The sequence below is a fragment of the Gallinula chloropus genome, assembly GCF_964237585.1.
Source record: "Gallinula chloropus genome assembly, chromosome: 2".
Taxonomy (NCBI): domain Eukaryota; kingdom Metazoa; phylum Chordata; class Aves; order Gruiformes; family Rallidae; genus Gallinula; species Gallinula chloropus.
This window is the reverse complement of record NC_140086.1, coordinates 3908082-3926116: the sequence shown is the minus strand read 5'-3', so window position 1 is coordinate 3926116 and position 18035 is coordinate 3908082. Positions and strand designations below refer to the sequence as shown.

Genomic DNA, 18035 nt, shown 5'->3' with positions numbered 1-18035 from the left:
TAGCATGGTCACTTTTGTGATCTTTCTAGCAGTTCAAACTGAAGACACTGAAGTTCAGGCTCCTCCACATCATGTCCTTAGAGGTGTGTCTAAATGGTTTAAGTGTAAAGGAATCACAAAGCATAAAGAATTAATGATTTCAGATGGTTTGGGGGAGCTCAGATCAAAGACTTGCCATCCATCTGAAGGGTCAGCATGGTGCACAGCCAGGCAGTGGGAGTACTCCATTTTCCTAGCCATTGCAAAGAAACAGCATAGGAACCTGAGACAGGATGAGGAAAACCTCTGGCTGTTTCAAACTCCTACTGACTTTGCATTCAAATCAATGAGTTCAAGTTACAACTCGTTAACTGAGCTACAGGAACTGTCTACATGTTGACTCTTGAGCTAAAGCATATGCAACATAATACTTCCTCTCTTAGCCCTCTTTCACAGTGGAATTAATGACCTGGCATTATCTGATACTAGTAAAGACCAAAGAGCATGCAGATGGACAGCAGTCAAGGTTAACCTGAAATGTATTCAATCACAGCAACCTGATGATGTGATGTCTTATCAAAACAACAATCAGTTTGAAGGTTGAAAGCGAGGTGTGTAATTGGTGAAAACTCAGAGAACTTCCTAGAAATAAATCTACTTTTTACTGTCACTTCTTGTCCTGTTACTTTGAAGGATTTTTTTGTATAATGCAGACTATTGTCTCTTAAAATTTTATTTTCTACTGGTAATAATTCTCTCTTCTACCTGTCTGTGTCTCAGGTTTTAACTGGCTGTCAGGGAAATAATTTATCTAGGAGAAATGCAGACAGAGTCATAGAAATCAGGAAAATCTTCAAGAACATAAACGTCAATTTAAGAAATTGGGCCAAATCTTAAACTCAGACTCATCATATAAGAATCAGTGAAAATTCATATCTCATTTTTGATTCATATATATTTGAAGCACAAAAGTTACTGCAGAAGGAAGATGTACCTCAGTCTTCCTGCCAGAGCAAAAATTGAACAAGGATATGAGGATCTGAGCAATTATAGACTAAAAGACAAGAATCAAACTTACAAGAATTGACAGCTGACTATAAATGTAGAAAACTTTTCAGAATATTGGAAAAAAAAAAAGATATTGCAGATTTATTGATTCCTGATTGTGCTGCAGAAATATAGAAGCAACACCCCAGCCAGGGCAGAGGGTGAACTATTTTAGAACTTGAATGGCAGCTGTCAAAAATATAACTCTTTCAGGGCTTGAGATAATGAAACAAGCTTGAAAACTGAGCCTTTCACATAGTTATTAAGCCATATATAGACGTGGTAAAAAAAGAGACACAAAATAAAGCCAGCCTGTGATATCAATTTAAAAGGTGAAAGGAATACCATGGAACAAACCTGTCTACATTTTCCCCTTATTTACAATACTCATTAGGTTGAATTATTGCTCTGTTCAACACTAAATAGGTACTGCTGTGCTCTTACAACCTGACATTGCCAGGCAAAAGAAACACGAGGCAAATGTCAGGATTTCTACTGCGAGTGTCACAAGTGGGTACCCAGATTTGTTTTGTGCTGGGAAGGAAGGACAGAACTGTAAATGCCATGTACCACAATGCCACTTGTCAATCTTTCCCTCTCTGCCACTTACAGCCCTCATGAACCCAACAGATACAGGCTCTCATTGCATTTGTTTGGTAAGTTATTGATGTGTTCTGGCTTGGAAGAACTTCCTCTTGGCTCCACGTGATATGTTCTGCCTGGATTATCTGTTGCTATGAGGGAAGAATGTGGAATAAATGACTTCAGAAGGGGTGGGGGCTAACCTAGCAAGATCCTATCATATGAAAGCTGTTCTGTTGTCCTGGTTTCTAACTCCAAGGCCTAAAAGTCTTAGATAAAGATTCTCTTTACCTCCCTAGGCCACTCTGCTCCTTCAAAAAAACAAACTGCATACAAACAAGTGCAGGTTTTACTCCTACTGCATTGCAAGGAACCAGGGGTACAGCACACAGGGTCCCAACCTAAAAACCCATAAGGTCTGAAAATAAGGAAAAAACATACACCAAAGAAAGACTGCAGAAAAATAATCTGTCTGAACCTCATCGTCATTGTTCAGGTTACAGAAAACATTTAACCACATAATAAGACCATAAATGTATTAGGTAAGGAAAAATGTGATTGTAAGAGGGAAAAATAATACAGATTACAACGATCTTTTCTAGATTTGTGTAATAATTAAATCAATTTGAACTAAAAAGATCCTCCAACTGTGGCATATTCAGGAAACAGACACCTGGAGCCTTATTATTGCTTTTCCATATGGACTGCAGCCCTGCTCTGGAGATTCTGGCCAAGACACCTTTTTAGCTGTACAGTAAAGATTGCATGTTGACTACAATTAGAGTGGATCTCCTTGCTCAGAATATTTCACATGTTAAAAGTTTATGATGGTTCAAAACACAACTAGTCAAATGATGAAGAAAGGAATGCATCAATGGCTGCTAAAAATTAAATAACTGCTTCCTGGATCAGGAAGCCTTTGAGCTTCAAGTTGTTGAAGACTGAGAGAATATTCTGCTGAATGACCACTTGTACACTTCCCTGTTACTCTGCTCTTCCATAGGTCAACATTGCTGTCAACGGTTGCATCAGCTATCAGAGAAACACTGTTTTACTCCTCTAGGCTCTCTTTATTCACTAAGAGATGCTAAGGCTGGAAAGAACAGGAAGGTCATAGGGTTTAAGGACCTATATAACAAAGTCCATAAGCTCAGTCCAGTAACCTTTGTTTGACTGAAGTGTGTAAACAGGGAAGGCACCTTTTGCTGCAGTGACTTAATCCAAGAAAAGAGCACAGACTAGTCAAGTCATTTTTCATTCTCTTTTTTTTCTTTAGCTAAATAGATTGAGTTGATTAAGTTGTCATTGGGAAGCATGTTTTCCAGCCATCAAATACACGTAGCATCTTTCTCAAAGTTTGTCACCTCTTTTTTTTTTTTCCAAAAAGAATATTCAAGACTAGGATTCCAAGAGTCTTGATTGTCACTTTGTGCAATTGTGCACTCATCCAAATGAGTCAAAAGAAGGAGGACACAGAAGGTCTATCTAGGCTAAGAAATCCTGGCACTAGAGAAAGAGATTGTTAAAGGAAGAACTTCTTTCAGACTGCTACTGCAATGCTGTCCTTTTAAGATGTTTACTGATGTTGTACCATAAAAGAAAAAAGAGCAGCTGCAGTGTTGCTACAATATGAGCAATGTGACCCAAAAGTTCCTGGGCTATTTTCCTGAGGTGTCAGCAAACAAACGTAGACATACGTCCCCAGGAGTTTCTCTGTGTCTGCTGTAGATGCTCTTCTCTCCTTCTGCCAGACAAAACTGCCCCAAGGGAGCAGTGACATACTTACAGCAGGGGCCATGACAAGCAGAAGTCAGGGCTCAGAGCATTCCTGAACAGCTGGTCTCTGCACACACTGAGCCAGCAGCCAATGATGCCATCACTGCTTGAGAAACTCACAGGAAAAAAGTACTTTTCAAGATTCATAAAGTGGTTCTTTCTTACAGAAAGAATGGGCTCATCTGCCAAAGTTACATCTAATTTATGGTGAGGAAAAAGAAAAACTAAGAAAAGTTGGGGTTTATGTCCTTTTGAGAAGAACAGTATATTCAGTATCATCATTGCAAGAATAGAAACAAGAACAATAAAAATAAGGAGATGAAAAATGTATATGCTAATAGTCATAATCATCATCTTTCCTTTAACTCAATGACCTTCAGACTTCCCATCCAGGCTGCACTTGTGAAAGCTAAGGAAATCCTACCTTGAATATCATGCAAATGGGGCTCAAACCATGTAAACAGCGTGGCTGGTGCTATTTCTTTTTGTTCTTTACTGATCTAGCACAGAATAAACTCTTCAATGACATATTAATTGGAAGTTCTGGCCAGTAATTATGATTCTTGGGGGTTTATTCAGTTATGTGTCCTATGCCAATCAGAGTATTTTGTAGCTAGTTCCCTAGCTTGCTTTCTCCCCTTTATTTTCTCTGGACAGTCATGAAGAGCTGTTAAATGTCAAACCCAGCTGCTCTCTATTTCCCTAAAGTAGGTAAGACAGTCTTTGAGGTAGTTGAAACTTTAAATCCAATTACATTTTAAAATCCACTTGTGTTGCAATTCAGAATAGAAAACAAATATTCACTCTGGACACAGAAATTCTGAAAACATTCTGTTTTGAAAATCTTCAAAATATAAATGTGTAATCTGCCACATACAGAGGTCAACCTAGATTAAAACTGCTTTATAGTGATCTGGAAGAATATTTATTCCAATATAACTCAATGTAGGTTTTCCAACATTTGTACTGCTGGAGAGTAACTCATGTTTTAGAAGCTTAATAATTAGTTTCACAACTGATGATGAAAAGTAGAGCATTATAATTTTCCTAGGGCATTCATTAATATCTCTAGGTTGAATTCCCTCAAGACATGGATATCTTAACAGAAGATTAACTCTAATTTTCCAATGGAGTTTTATTATAAGAATATTTTGGTTCTCCAACTTTCTCAAATTAAGGGACTTAGATTAAAATGTGTTTAGATTTAGTCAAGTGTTGATAAGATTTGTGATCTCTAGTAGATAGGAATATTTAACTACATATAAAAGAAATTTTATTACATTATAGATTATCATGATGGATAACGTTTTCAAACCAGACTAATACAGAACAAAACCAAAGTAATGCAACTAAAATTATTGTAGTTTAGGTTAAATCAGCAGGACAGATCACTATCTGCACCCGTAATCAGTGTCTCATGTAAAAAAGATAAAAATATATGTAGAATTTATCTTTATTCATCTATATATAACCACACATATGGCATATATATGCCATAAGAACATCCATATGTGATTAATTTGAAGGTGTTATCATTCTCAATTCAGTGCTGTCCAAACAAGTGTAGAAAAATATTTACAGCTATTTCTCTTAGCGATCGTTTAGGGAACGTGACCATCCTTATCCAGAACCAGTGAGATGGTACTTGATGTCCTTCAAAAAATACTTCCTTTTGTAGATTTCCCTTTTTGTAGATTGTACCCAAATTTTGTCATCCACAATGTAATACAAGCAGTCCCAAAGCTTAATGAACCTTGTGTGATAAATTGTATTTCTGTGATTGTTTAGAACCAACACCTGCTAATTTTAGTTGAGAACATGATGTAGAAAGAAAGCACATTAGACTGCAATGACTTCATTCTCAGGTGGAAGGACAGCATTGTTAAGTAACACTGAACACTTGTAAAAGAAAACACTAAGGAAAATCCATCAATCCTTTGTGCTTCCTCTAGGATAGTTCCAGAGGATAGAATTATAGAATTGTTTAAGTTGGAAAAGACCTTTAAGATCATCAAGCCCAACTGTTAACCTAGCATGTCCAAGGCTGACCACAAAACCATGTTCCTAAGCACCATATCTACACATCTTTTAAATATCTACAGTGACGGTGACTCAGCAACTTCCCCATGCAGCCTGTTCCAAAGCTTGAAAACCCTTTTCTTGAAAAAAATGTTAAAAAATCCCCGATCTAAACCTGGTGCAACTTGAGGCTACTTCCTCTTTCACTATAGCTTATTACTTGGGAGAACAATCTGATACTCACATGGTTATCTCGGCAGATAGGTGAACTTTGGAAAATTTCAGTGTATCTGTGTGATGTTGAATTGCCCCAGACCCTACTTAAATTCCAAGGTCTTTAACACCACTTCTGTATCTCTAATTCATGAGGATTTAGGATTCATCAATTAGGATTAGTGTAAGGTCCATACAAAATCAAACACACACAAACATAAGAGAAAAAAGGAAATGTCTTGTTTGAACACTACCTTGACTTATTTTTAAAGATCCACTAAGTATGGTATCTGAGCTCAAATACTTTTTAACTGAAATTATTTTCATACGCCCCACCTCAATATGCAAGGAAAGATACATTTTTCTTATCATTAACAGCTTCCTAAACTGTCTCCCAACCATCTTACAGGGTATGATAAAAGACTTAATTAAAGGCTTTTACCTGTGTTAACCATAGTCAGATCAATGCTTGACAGAGACCGCGATGATTATGACAATGAACACCAGAGCAGCCAACGCGATAGACAGAAGGCAACACTTCATCTTCCTGGCTCGTAGCTAAAAGAGGAGAAAGACAAAGAATTAAGTGCACAGATGTTTAACATGAACTTGGAGAGTAAATTAATGAAGAAATTTTGCTGGTTTTCCATTCGTAGGATGATTTGAAACAAGTCAATACAACATGGAATATTTGTCTCCTTTAGACTGACTTATCCTGCTGGACTATCCAGATACTTCCTTTTCAGTGACAATCCCTTAAATATACTCACCTTCCTTGCACAACATTCTTTCTTCTTAATTCAGTGGTTGTGTCACTCTAAATTTTCAGATTCTGCTTGGAGGGATGGATATGGATAAGGCTATTAATTTTGGCTTTGATGTGGGGGTGTCAAATCTGCTCTCCAACTGCCAGGAGAAGACTGAAAGATAAAGAGGTCTCTCTCCACCCCGTTGTGTAATGATATCTAGCCAAGCAATAAGGCAGGCTATTTACAGGGTAGGCAAATGTAACTCCAGCAAATTAAGATATGGTAAAGGAGAGATAGTACAGGGTTTTAATTGTGATGTCTGTTCCTATTTAAACCCATCAGCCTTCCCAGTGACTTCCATGGCCATAACATTGCTCCAATTTAAAATCTTTTCCAGATTTTTCCTTTTACTCCTTTTTGTATGGATTAGAAGAAGTGTCTTTCCTTGACCCTATAGTGTCAGCAATCCTCTTATCAATACATAAAAAAAGTAACTTCCGTGAGACATAGAGTCAACTTGCAACCAGATCTTCCAGCCCTCCAGCCACCAGACTTAATAACACCCATTGAATTAGTCTAGAGTTCTTTACTTTTCTTACAGCTGAAGCAGCACTCTTACAGGAAAGATTATGTTAACATTATTACTGTTAGCCACTTTTCTTTCTTTCTTTCCATAACTGTTGTAATTAGCTCTCCCAGTCTGCCTCAGCTAATTTTCTAACTGGTATATATCACTCTGCACCACACTGCATTTCCCATAGAGCCACAGAATCATAGAATGCTTTGGGTTGGAAGAGACCTCAAAGAGGACCTATTTCCACAGGCAGGGACACCCTCTGCTAGATCAGGTAGCCCAAAGTCTCATCCAACCTGGCCTTAAATACTCCCAGGGATGGGGCTTCCACAGCTTCTCTAGGCAACCTGTTTCAGTGCCTCACCACCCTCACAGTGAAAAATTTCTTCCTTATATCTAGCCTAAATCTACCCTCTTCCAATTTATAACCATAGTTCCCTGTCTGTTTTATTATATGGGTGTCTTGGCCTCTTATACTGCCAGTTACAAGAGACTCATGTCTTCCATTGGTGCTCCAAAGCTCAGTGCTGCATTCCCTTGCAATCCCTCAGGGGCTCATGCATTTTGCTGTGTAGAGCTAGAGAAGTGCTTCTAGCAGAAAGCTGTGATGTATGACTTGTCCTCTCCTCCAGAATCAATCACCAACAAAACTGCTGGGTTTATTAAAGTGTGGATTTCAGATTATTATTTTTTAAAAATTAAAATGCTATGTTGTCCTACCTCCATAGCAGATAATCAGTGATTCATCTTGGCTCTCCGTTTGCTTTTCAATTAGTCACACAGAAATGTTTTCTTTGGGTTTGGAAAAAATAGGTGCTTTAAACACATCATTCCATTTGCATTTATTAAGAAAGACAGGATGAGGGGGAGTGGGCTCAAGCTGCACCAGGGCAGGGTTAGATCAGATGTCAGGAAAATGTTCTTCCCTGAAAGGGTTATCAGGCACTGAAACAGGCTGTCCAGGGAGGGGGTTTAGTCATCGACCCTGGATGTGTTTAACCGATGGGTAGATGAGGTGCTCAGGGATATGGTTTAGCACAGGACAGGAATGGTTGGACTCAATGATCTCAAAGGTCTTTTCCAACCTAGTCATTCTGTGATTCTCTGATCTTTTCGTCAGATATGCTAGAAAGGAGTATGTGGGGACACACTGTTCTTCCCTTCCCCAAAACTCTACTTGAGGATTCCCATTTGGGGTTGGACCCGATGATCTCTTGAGGTCCCTTCCAACCCCTATGATCCTATGATTTGCTTGCACTTATCATTCAGTTGACTTTTGGTCCTGGTTTCAGTTGGGATAGACTTAATTTCCTTCCTACTACCTGGTATAATGCTCTGTTTTGGATGTAGGATTACAGTAATATTGGTAACACACCAACACTTTGTTCGTTACTAGCCAATGTTTACACAGAGCCAAGGACTTCTAAGCTCTTCATACTGTCCCACCCACAAGGAGGCTGGAGGTGCACAAGAAGCTGGGAGGGATCACATCCAGGACAGCTGACCCAAACTGGCCAAAGGGATACTCCATACCGTATGGTGTTATGCTCAGTATATAACTTAGGGGAAACTGGCCAGGGGTTCAGACCAGGGCTTGGGAACTAGCTTGTCACTTGCCATTGGTATTCTGATGGTGGTGCACAATTGTCCTGTGCACTTGTTTTGTATATTCTTTTATCATCACTATCTTCCTCCTCTGTCATATTAAACTGTTTTTTCTCAACCCATGAGTTTTACTTCTCCCCGCCCAACCAACTGTATCCCCCCCCATCCCAATGGGGGAATTCAGCAAATGGCTATGAGGTTGTTTTAGCTGCCTCCCAGCTTAAACCACCACATTGTGACTCGTGACTCTTGGGGAAGACAATAAGATTCACCTTGTCCTTCACAACGTTTTTTTTCACCCATCAAGTGATGTTTCTTCACAGTGGCTCTGCACCTGCAGATTCATTTCTAGAGGGCTAAGTAAAATTAATTCTGTAAGCTGAGTGTATGAGGCAATGGGCCTGTTATGGCATCTTCTTCTGTTTTAACCTTGATTAATTCCACGTCAAAGGAGGAAAACTGCAGACTCTCTTAAAAAAACCTAGATGTCCTTGTCCACTTCCAAAATGCCAGAGCCTTTGTTTGGTCGGCAGAGGATGCTAATGGGTCACTTAGCTTCAAGCAGCATTCTCAAATATTCCAAATGAGATTTTCAGAGGCTGTATAGTTATCACTTCAAATGTTTTTTCCTTCAGTCCCTTTGCAGAGATTCCCTTGTTTTGCTCTTTGTAGCACTGCAAAGCCCTATTCACTCTTATTATGCACTTTACATAGATTCCTCACCCCCCTTGTTTTCTTGTTTTTAACCAACATAAAGCAAGCATAAAACTCAACCATAAACAGACTAATCAGAGGGTAGGGGAAATGCAGCCAAGCCTGTATGCTGGTATTTTGTTCACATTTTATGACCTTGTCCTGGCTGGTAAGTCAGGGTAATGATTCCTGCTCTGTTTACAACATCTCTTAGTGGATTTAGTATTACTGTCCTTCACAGCCATATAATCTGTTGTAGGATTCTCCTGTTAATTCCTAGTTCTTTCTTTATTTTATATTTCTATAAGGAAAATATTCAGTTCTTTGAGTCTTTTTAGTCTCTGGTCATAAATTTGTACATGCTGGAGGAGCACTAAAAACACAGCTTCTAAGCTCTGCCTAGCCAAAGAACCTTTTCTACACACACTGAAGAAGGTTTGTATATCCCAGCTTCCTTTTATCACTTAGGTAGAAAAATACTGATATATAAGCAAAAGGCAGCTGTTCCCCTCAAGACACAGATACACATGCTGCTTCAGAAAGACCTGTGCAAGCATCCCTTCATATATGACTTGACATTCCATGGAGTTCACCAACCTTGTCCCGTGAAGAGGACAAGTTCTACATTTTGGTGAGTTCTTGTGACTAATTCCCTGCCCTTATCAGAAGGGAAAGCTATTAGCACAGAGCACAGTGAACAGCACATCCTGTTTACCAGACAGGCTCTGCAGACCATGAATATATGTAATATTAATCTGAATATTACATAAATCTACACTAATAAACAGCACACATAACAATATTCCATGTAGTGACCTCTGGCTGTTATTCCTAGATCAGGTTAAAAGGATCAGACCGCCAAACTGAGATTATAAATAGTGTCTTAATGCCATTGCTGTCATTCTTCAAGTAAGGTGGGAGACAAAACCAAGCATATCTTTAATAACCCCAAGGCACCAACGCACACTGAAAGCACAGAACTGTAAGCACTCAACAGCCAGGAAGGGCTAGATTTTATGTTTTCCATATGTGCATACACAGGTAGAATTTCCCCCCCTCCCTTTCAAGCAAAATATCTGCATTATTTGGTTAATGGGTAATTATTATGCTATGGACATCATGTATGCTTACAAAATCCACTTATCTACTCAAGTTTTCTTGAGATCCATCTAAAGCCATGTTCACAGGAGAACACGCAAGCCTTTCACCTAATGTCAAGGTCCGAATTTTCCACACATACCATGGGTGGAAGCATAGCTATCTCAAGGGAATTCCAATTCTCCAAAGGAAAAAAAAAAAAAGAAGAAAAAAAAATGTAATTTAAAATACCATGCCTTGAATCAAGGTTAATCTATGCTCACGTGGAAACTGTAAACCATTTCCAAACCTGTAAGGGGATCATTTCTCACAAGGACAAATTCCTTACTTCCCCTAGACAGATACTGCTGTTTCTACCTCAAAATTAGTAGTCTCATAACAGCAGAGCCACATCCACAGAAAGTTTAAAGATAGAGAAAAAAAAATAATCCAACAAAACTCACAAACCTAAACTAAACCACCTGTAAAATGAATCATTTATTTTACGACATAATTCTTCAGGGAGCTTTGCATTTTTATAACATTTCCCACACATCCAACTAATCCGCAGTTGATTTCACTCATCTTTTCCCAGCTCTTTGTCCCTTCAACTGCTGAAGATCTTTCTTTCACACTGTGCATTAATGCTATTCTCTATTGCCCTTGACTTTCTTGGTTTTGAGCACAGGAAGCTCTGAGGCAGTGTGACCCCTTCTCAGTTCCTGCAACCTTCACTCATGGTCGCTTGCAGGAACAATTAGAAGATAATTCTGCCCAGCATCTTTCACTTGCATTTGAAGTATACTTAGTTTCTTCACAAAGAAAGGACATACCTAGGACTACTGACACATCAGAGGTATCAAAATCTGAAGTATACTCTTGGTGCAAACTGAATCTTAAGGATGTTCCCTCCCAACAAAGGAAAACTGAGGGAATAGTTTTGTTCTGATTGGGTATTTCCCACCAGGGACTTGAAGGCTTCTGCAAACATTCCTAGAGGTGACAAAGTTGGCTTTGGTTTGTTTTCTTCCCTTATAAATTGTAAAGCTCTGTCCACATACAGGAAGCATTAGAATTAACTTAATATCCTAAAAAACATGTTCCTCTCAAGGAAACAGGTTCCCCAAAATTCCATTCTAGAAAACATCGACTGCCTTTAACTATCACTTAAAATGAGTATTCAAATAGAGATATAGAAATCAGCCCAACAAATAAAGTATCAGGTGAATTTGGGAAAAGGTTTTTGGTTTTATTTTTTTTTCCTGCTAGAAATTGTATAAGAAATAATTATAAGTAGTATTATCTGATTTTGTTTTAATTATATTAGATTATTCTGAGCCCTGAATGGTATGCTGTTGCACTGCTTTGGTTTTATAGCTCTGTCCCAACCTGTTGTAAACCCATTTCCCATGACACCTAGAATTTGTTGATTAAATTGGAGCTAATCTATTTTCATTGTACACATTTTCCCAAGATGAAAAGCATGCAGAGTGGGACAAAAAAAACCCTAATCCTGTAGTAAGATGTAATGGCTTTTTACAGTTATTTTTGCTAGGCTCTCAGGGTATTTTAGTAAAATGGTATAGGTAAAGATATATTTTAATCCTGACAGAGGCTCTTTAAACACACATGTGAAATAGGAGTGAAAAGCAGGGAAGGAATAAGCAAGGCTATTTAGGGACACGATGAGAAGCACTTTATATTGACAGGCGAACTGGATGTGACTGAGCCTGGAAGAAGCCTTTCCCTCACTGTTTCATAAAAATAAGCTGCAAGTCATATTTTACAGCCTAGAAGATACTTATTTCTCGGGGGTGAAAAGTGAAATGTTGAAAGATATTTTAATTATGTCACAACAGATAGTTAAGTAATTAATAACTATTAAAGCCCATTAGAGCCCCAGGCCTAGAAAAGCAAGTTTCATCTTGAAAATTCCTTAGAAAATGCAGTTATAAGGAGGAAAGAAATGTCTTTTTGCTAAGGATATAAAAGCTAGCTGGACCAGACCATAAATACTAAGAAAGGCCAGAGTAAACCTCTTTGCTGTGTTTCTGTAGAATAGAAAACAATTAGTCAAAGCAGTAAGTGTTTGATTCGCATATGAAAAAGCAGCATTGTGCTTCTCTACTCTCTATAGAGTGATTACACTGTACACAGAAAGACAGGAAGGTTGAGTTTTCACAACTGGCTCTGCTAAGGAGGCAAAAAGCCCTAGAAACTGGGATTTTATTTCAGGCAAGGACACAGTTGCTTTATTCTGGGAAACCTTAGATCATACGTCACTGCTTCAGAGTAGAGAAATACAACTTCATTGTTCTGGCATTTTCTAGGTCTCCTGTGGGACAAAAAACACTGGGCAGGTTGCTATCATTAGCCAAATTAACCTCACTGATATCCCATCTTCTTATTCCACCTCCCACTGTTCTTATCCTCTTCTTGGACTAGGATAAGGATGATGATAGCAGAGAAAAAGCATCACCCAAGACAGTTAATCCAAGACCATGTGTCTCTGTCCCCATTCCTGCAATGCCAAATGTAAACATTTGACATAAACTCAGGGTTTTTTTTCCAGTTAGGTTGTATGGGCAAGAACCTTTCTCCCAGGGGAGGTCCATTTGTCATTCATCTTTTCTTAGACAGATTATTATGGTAAAGCAGGCAAAATGTTACCCTCTACTCAACACCAAGAGATGCAGTAAGACTACTTTACCTACAAAAATGCTTATGTGTAGGTTAGAGAAAATTTTAAAACAATGAACAAATAATGAAGAATATTCCAACAGAACCAGGATCACAAGAAATTCTGAAAGGACAGTTCCAACACTCAAGGAAAGAAATTGTTGAAGATTTATCTGCTATGGAGATCTATTTCCTGCAAACCCATCCAGCAAATAAAACCCCCAAATGATTGAATTTCGAAACCACACAATAACAGACTCCAGTTATCAGGTCAGGTCCTTTTAAGGGCCTCTACTGAGCAATGAAAACCCACCTTGATTAATTTTCAAGTACTGCTTCCTTCATTGTAAGATTAACAAATCTGTTTGACATAAAATGGTACATTTTATATGCAAATCTCTGTAGAAAGAGTTTTGTGACATTAAAGAGGTTCATACAGTTTTGTTCACCCTGCCCCCAGAGGTCATTTGGAATTGCACAAAAGCATTTGTCTATGCCCTTAATATGCATTTTGAAAGCTAATTTGAAGTCTGCTGGATTGAGAGCCCAGGTCCTTAATTACATTTGGACGTGTTTATACAGGGATGATATTATGAATCTGAAACTACTGTCATTCCAGTATACACAAGCAGAAACTCTGCTGAAGGCTTTGGAGTTCTCTTGGGGAAAAAAGGAAATATTGGAGTAACACAGCAGAAAATCAGACCTTGCAGGTGTGTGTTTACCTCAAAGCATTATGTAAATATACAGAAGGGAAAAAAAATCTCCTTACACTTGCACTAGTGTTTTCATCATTATTATTTTTTTTTTGTTTTATATTCCATTTACATTGATAAGATCCATTAGCTAAGTCATACACAATCATCTCTGATAAGAGAGTAAACACGCTGTGTTATTGCAATGGAAGTGGGGAATATGACCTTTAACGTGTGTACAAATTAAAATGCACTGACCAAATTTGGTGACCTTTATGGCAAAGCTTCCGTATAGAGTAACAATGAATTTTCTATTAAATATCACTGCTTCTGCAGACAGGCTAGAAAAGGCCAGTAATATTATTAAGCACTTTCAGTGTTTTTTCAATGAGAATGAAACAGCCAAGTTGCATACAAGTAAAAACCACAAGACATGAGAGGAACAAGAAAAGGCCAGCCCAGACCACCACAGAAATAGCACTTTGCTTCGACACATTCTTTGTGTGTCTTCTCTTCCACATCATTTGGACTGATTTCAAACTTTCCCTTGTAACACTGTGCTTATTTATTTGCTGTTTTCCACGAACCCTGCAGAGTCTTCCCATTCCCCATAAGTTGCTTCACCTTTCCCTTTTTATTCATTTATATTCTTTGCATACACTCCTGGTTAAGCCAACTGCAATCTACAGGTATGGATCCTCAGCATATCCTATTGTAAGACTGAATTTTCTCCTGCACAGCTATTTAGCCAGCAATAACCATTCAGATTTACATTTTCCATATCCACAATCTATCTCAAGTTATTTCATTCAAATTAAAGTATTGCAGGCAAATAAAAGAAGAAAATCATTAAAAAAAGTCCAAGTGTCCCACCCCAAGAAAGATAACACAAGCATTTTCTCTAGTACCTCCATGCTTTGGAGAAAGATGGGGAGTGTGAGGAAAAATAGGGAGTTTGTCCCATGAGTGCAGGTGCACTTATTAGTGTTTCTAAGAAAACTGGGTCAGTTTGGGAAAGGTATGATTTCTCTCAAATCCTAGGTGATATAGACTCATGTTCAAACTCTGAGGTAAATTTCTCTCTCTGCAACTGTCTCCTATCAGGATGAGGATAGGAGCACAATGTTTCTCTGTGTTGGTTTGTCTAAAAGCAGACAGGGGCTGATGTTAATCCTGTAAACACAGATTTAATTGCCGCATTTTCTAACTTCTGAATGCTTGAATTAGCAATCTTAATATTCTCTTAATATACTTGTTATTTTAATGGCTGAGACATCATTTGTAATAACAAATGATAATGGCTTACATTTCTATCGTGTCTTTCAAGGCAGCAGGCCTCCAATGTGATTTACAAATTCACTATAAAGAGGATTATTTTTTTCTCAGCACTGGAATGAAGCCACCTACCTCTGGCAGCAGTTTAAATTCTACACAGCAAATCTAGCCAGCAGCGTAAAGCAGGTAATGACTACTGTGTGTACCTGAGACACCAGAGAGCCTGCATTTTCCCAAAACAGAATTTGCCCAAGGTAGCAAAGAAAATGCCCTTATATTTTTTTCAGAAGTTATCTTGAGATGCTTAACAGCCCCACACAGGCAGACTCAGACATCTTAAGTCTCCCAACAATTCAAACCCAGAAACACCTTTGCAAGGGAGCAGGGAAAATGATTCAAGCACATTAAAGCAGTGCTGTGCTCAGAGAAAACCTTGCTGAGCAGTGTTTATTAGTCACATTAAATTATCGTTATGAATAGGGCTACTTGGCTGGGTTAGAAATGACAATCTTTGGGTCGATGTGCTGCTATCTCAACCCTTTGAGCTCAGCAGTTCAGCCAGCTTTCAATTCACCTCACTTGCCTAGCCTGTACGTCATCAGTTTTTCTATGAGGGAGTTAAGAGAGCCAGTGGAGAAAGCCATAATTCTAGAATCGCCTAAAGAAAGATTTGCCTCATTCTCTCTCTCAAAAAGTGCTTGGACACCCCAAGTTAGGTCCATATGCCAATAACAATTAGATTGAACTTTGCACAAGCTTATAAGGACCAGAGCCAAAGAAAGAATATAGTCTGGCTCAACTCCACTGGTGTTAATGGAACTACTCCAGTGTGCCCTTATGAGATTTTGGTCCAGAGAAGTTAATAATTTCTCCTTGCTACCATGTGTATAGCTATCTGCAACATTTTAATTTTAAAATTCTAATAACAATTACAAAACAAAAAAACAATCCTGGTAAAGGGTGGAGCATCAGCCATGGAGGATCTTCACACCATCCTCAAACAAAAGTGTCAAATAAAGAAAACAAAGGTACTTCTGCGCAGAGGAGAAGTTCATATAAGAATATTTTTCACATTGAAAGAAAGGATTTTCTGTCTTCAAAGCAGCGTTCTTGAAATAAGGCTTGCCTTCAATTCTCAGCAGTAATTAAGACAAATTACTCTGGTTGTAAGTCTTCAGGCACCATAGAACAAGCTGAAGGTTTAAGCTGGTCTGATTCTATCACGAGGAGGCAGCTGTACACATAAACATCATCCAGTACATTACAGCAAATGATCCATGACAAAGCTCCTCCCAGCCCTATGAATCATAAGTAAAACCAATTTTTGCAAGGAGTTTCAGGAAGTGCTGTGCTATCAGTGCCTCAGAAAGTCTATGTTAGGAGCTGATGAATTTCCAGAATGGAAATGCTGTAAAACTGAAATAGGCAGTATTCTGTGTTTGCATTTTCAATAGAGCAATTGAAATGATTGAAAAACAAACCACCCAAAAAGCAGGAAAGACTTCTATTAAATCAATGGATGCAGCCAAGAAAAAACAGGCAGACTTTGAAACAAGTAGCATAAGACATTACCTCTTAAAAACTTTGCTCACCACCATCTCTAGATCATCATTAACATCACTCCTAGCCTCGCAGTATCTCTACTACAGCTAAAACACTACCATCATTAGTATGTCAAGCAGTGGTTGACAGACACATACTGTCACACGTTACATCACAGTGTTGCAGATCAGAGTTGACTTAGGCTGTGCTGAACTTTAAATAGATCTCTAAACATGGCAAGTAGGTTTTTTTCTGGTTCTGAAGTTCAAAGATTGTAGAGAAAGAAAATGTTTCAACAACAATACTTAAAGGATGGTCCCTAAAAAAAGAAACCCTCAAGATAACTACCAGATTTTGCAACCAAGAATATTATTAAAGTTCAAGACTGATTTTTCCTCCCAGGTATGCTATTTTTCTACCAGTTTACAAGTATTTACCATGTTACTGCTGCTCCTTTGCTGTATGCAGACTTCTTGAAAGCATAGTGCTAAGGAACAGTGAGTAAATTAAATTGAGACCAGACATGAAAATCTTACTTAGGAAAAGCAACAAAATGTGTGCTAGGAACTCAAGGAATGCACACCTCCACATTTTCCTTGACACAGTATGGATCTACAGGCATTCTAAAAGCTATTTTACAGCTTAACCCTACAGATACCTATGAATAAGTGAAGACTCACATAAAGTAGATTGCACAGAAACAAGCTAAGAGTCTTAAATAATTGCCAAATGAGCATCATTAAAGGACAAAAGGTTATTTCCTTTCTACTACCTACTTATTTCTGTTACAAGAAAAGGTGGATAAAGCCACATCTACTGTAACACCAATGTTCCAGCAGTGGCTCCATATATTTTTATCGGGTGGGACAGAATTGAATTTGAGGCAATGTGATTTTCTGTAGAGGCCATGGAGAATTGGTTAGGCTATCAAGATTCCTCATCTAAGCTTTTGTTTAAACCCAAACAGGTTCTTCAAAGTTTGAATAGTATTTTTATCTCTGTTATTTTTTCATTTTCACATTGGCCTATAAGCTTTCAGGTTTCTAAACTGATTAAATGCACAAACACCAAGACACAGCCTGAGTTGATACTGCACTTCTGCCTCTATGAGAAAGCACAAAGTATTGGAAAATTTTTCCTGAGATAGTATTCTCCTGAGGTTTTCTGCTCAGTTTTGCGGATGGAGATCAAGGGAAAGTCAAACAACGAGCAGAGTTCAGGACTTGTAAGAACGGCATTCAAATATAAAGACCAAAAAAAACCCCCAAAATTTCTCAAAATAGCAGGCAATGCAGAGAACTGTACAGGCACCTATGCCTACTTTTTTCATTAAATTGTTAGTGATCTTTCATAAGCCATTTAACTTCTTCCTTTCTCACTTTCCCCTTTTATAAGATTAAGAGATGTTAATTCATTTAATAAATAGAGCACAAGTAGCAACATCTGTAATGATGGACCTCACTGTGCATTACTAAGACCAACACACAAATACTGGTTTGATTTTTTAATGTCCAGTTTGTATGTACAGGA

General features: G+C 38.2%; 1 protein-coding gene across 2 annotated transcripts in view; it reads right to left on the bottom strand.

Moving 5' to 3' along the window:
* The window catches only part of TSNARE1 (t-SNARE domain containing 1), a 533676-nt gene that overhangs the window by 59061 nt on the left and 456580 nt on the right, over positions 1 to 18035 (bottom strand). For both annotated transcript variants that reach the window (XM_084259975.1, XM_084259974.1), the window contains exon 12: positions 6059 to 6174. In XM_084259975.1, the coding sequence (XP_084116101.1) occupies positions 6079 to 6174 (96 nt within the window). In that variant the 3' untranslated portion in view covers positions 6059 to 6078. The remainder of the gene's footprint in view (positions 1 to 6058; positions 6175 to 18035) is intronic.